The 1,432-nt window shown below is 40.8% G+C and overlaps 1 protein-coding gene across 1 annotated transcript; it reads right to left on the bottom strand.

The window, feature by feature from the left end:
- Positions 1 to 763: 763 nt before the first annotated feature.
- Positions 764 to 1,049, bottom strand: RHIMIDRAFT_263240 (uncharacterized protein). Its single transcript, XM_023611652.1, has one exon. It carries the CDS (start codon positions 1,036 to 1,038, stop codon positions 841 to 843), a length of 198 nt encoding a protein of 65 aa, XP_023463290.1. The 5' UTR covers positions 1,039 to 1,049; the 3' UTR covers positions 764 to 840.
- Positions 1,050 to 1,432: the final 383 nt, after the last annotated feature.

The following is a 1,432-nucleotide window of genomic DNA, read 5'->3' as shown; positions in this document are numbered from 1 at the left end:
GTTCAAGAAGTTTTAAGACGTCTCACATCAGCAAATCTCATCATCAACGTCGAAAAGACACACTTTGCTCAAAGTTGTGTAAATATTCTGGGTTGGACTATTGGTAACAATGGTTCACTCATTCCCGATCAACGCAAGTTGTCAAACATTGATGCTTGGCCTACACCTACTACTGGTAAACAGGTCATGAGCTTTCTTGGGTTCGCTAATTACTTCCGTACTAGTGTTCCTATGTTCTCTAGGCTCACAGCTCCTCTTGACAGACTTAGATCTTCAAATTCTTTAAGAGAAATTTGGAATGAATCTCACGATCGAGCTTTCCAGGATATTAAGGTTGCTTTGATTAACGCTCCTGTTATCAGCATTCCTAATCTCAAGTACCGCTTCTATGTCGCAACAGATGCTAGTGCTTATGGTATCGGTGGTGTCATCTACCAGGTCATCAACCAAGAAATTAAATACAACGCCTTTGCGGCAAGAGCTCTCACAGCTACGGAACGTCGTTATCCTACCAACAAGCGTGAATTATTGGCAATAGTTTACATGTTTGACAAATTCCACAAATGGCTCTATAACAGACCATTTACCTTGGCCACTGATCATAAGTCTCTGATTTACAGTAGGTGAAAAAACCCGGGTATATTCTTTTATTTTGACGTTCTTGTGCCAACTGTCCTTCATACATGGTCGCTGTGCACTGAGTGTTCCACATCAGATCACCGTCAATGACCCTCAACTACTGTGTAGTCCTTCGACAATAATATAAAGTCTTCATTGAATATTGGGCTTGTAAAGATAAATCCTTAAGCGAACTTTATTAATAAAAAAACCATATCATTTTTAATATTTCGTATAGCCTCCTTTAGACTTGATGACCGCCCTTATTCTATCTGGCATAGTATCGATATACTTGCAACACAAATCCTTATCAAACTTGTTCCACTCCCTTTCAATTCTTTTCCATAATTCTTGAGTATTTTTGGCATGTGTGTTGTAAAGACTAAGGTTGAGTTTCAACTGACGCCATATATGCTCCATCGGATTCAAGTCTGGACTTTGTGTTGGCCAATCGCTGATAACGTTGACCCTGTGATCTTGTAGCCACTTTAAAGTGCTCTTTGATTTGTGTTTAGGGTCATTATCCTGTTGGAAGTACCATGAAGACCAGTTAATGCCATAGTAATCCACACTATCTTTCAATGTTGTACCAAGAATATGTTGATAGGTCGCTGAATCCATTGCACCATCATAAACCTGACAAGCATATCCGACTCCCTCTGATGTCATGCAGCTCCACGTAATCACGCTCCCCCCGCCGTGCTTCATGGTAACTTCGACGTGATGTGGTTGTAATGGATCACCAGGCCGTTTCCAGTAATACTTACAACCATCGGAGCCCCATATGTTGATCTTTGTCTCATCAGAGAAGATC

This window comes from Rhizopus microsporus (assembly GCF_002708625.1).
Source record: "Rhizopus microsporus ATCC 52813 unplaced genomic scaffold scaffold_17, whole genome shotgun sequence".
In the NCBI taxonomy this organism is placed as follows: domain Eukaryota; kingdom Fungi; phylum Mucoromycota; class Mucoromycetes; order Mucorales; family Rhizopodaceae; genus Rhizopus; species Rhizopus microsporus.
Note: the sequence above shows the minus strand (reverse complement) of the source record. Positions and strands in the feature narration are given on the sequence as shown.

Excerpts from the sequence above, each read along its gene's own strand:
- RHIMIDRAFT_263240 (XM_023611652.1), bottom strand. The coding sequence starts at position 1,038 with ATGGAGCATATATGGCGTCAGTTGAAACTCAACCTTAGTCTTTACAAC.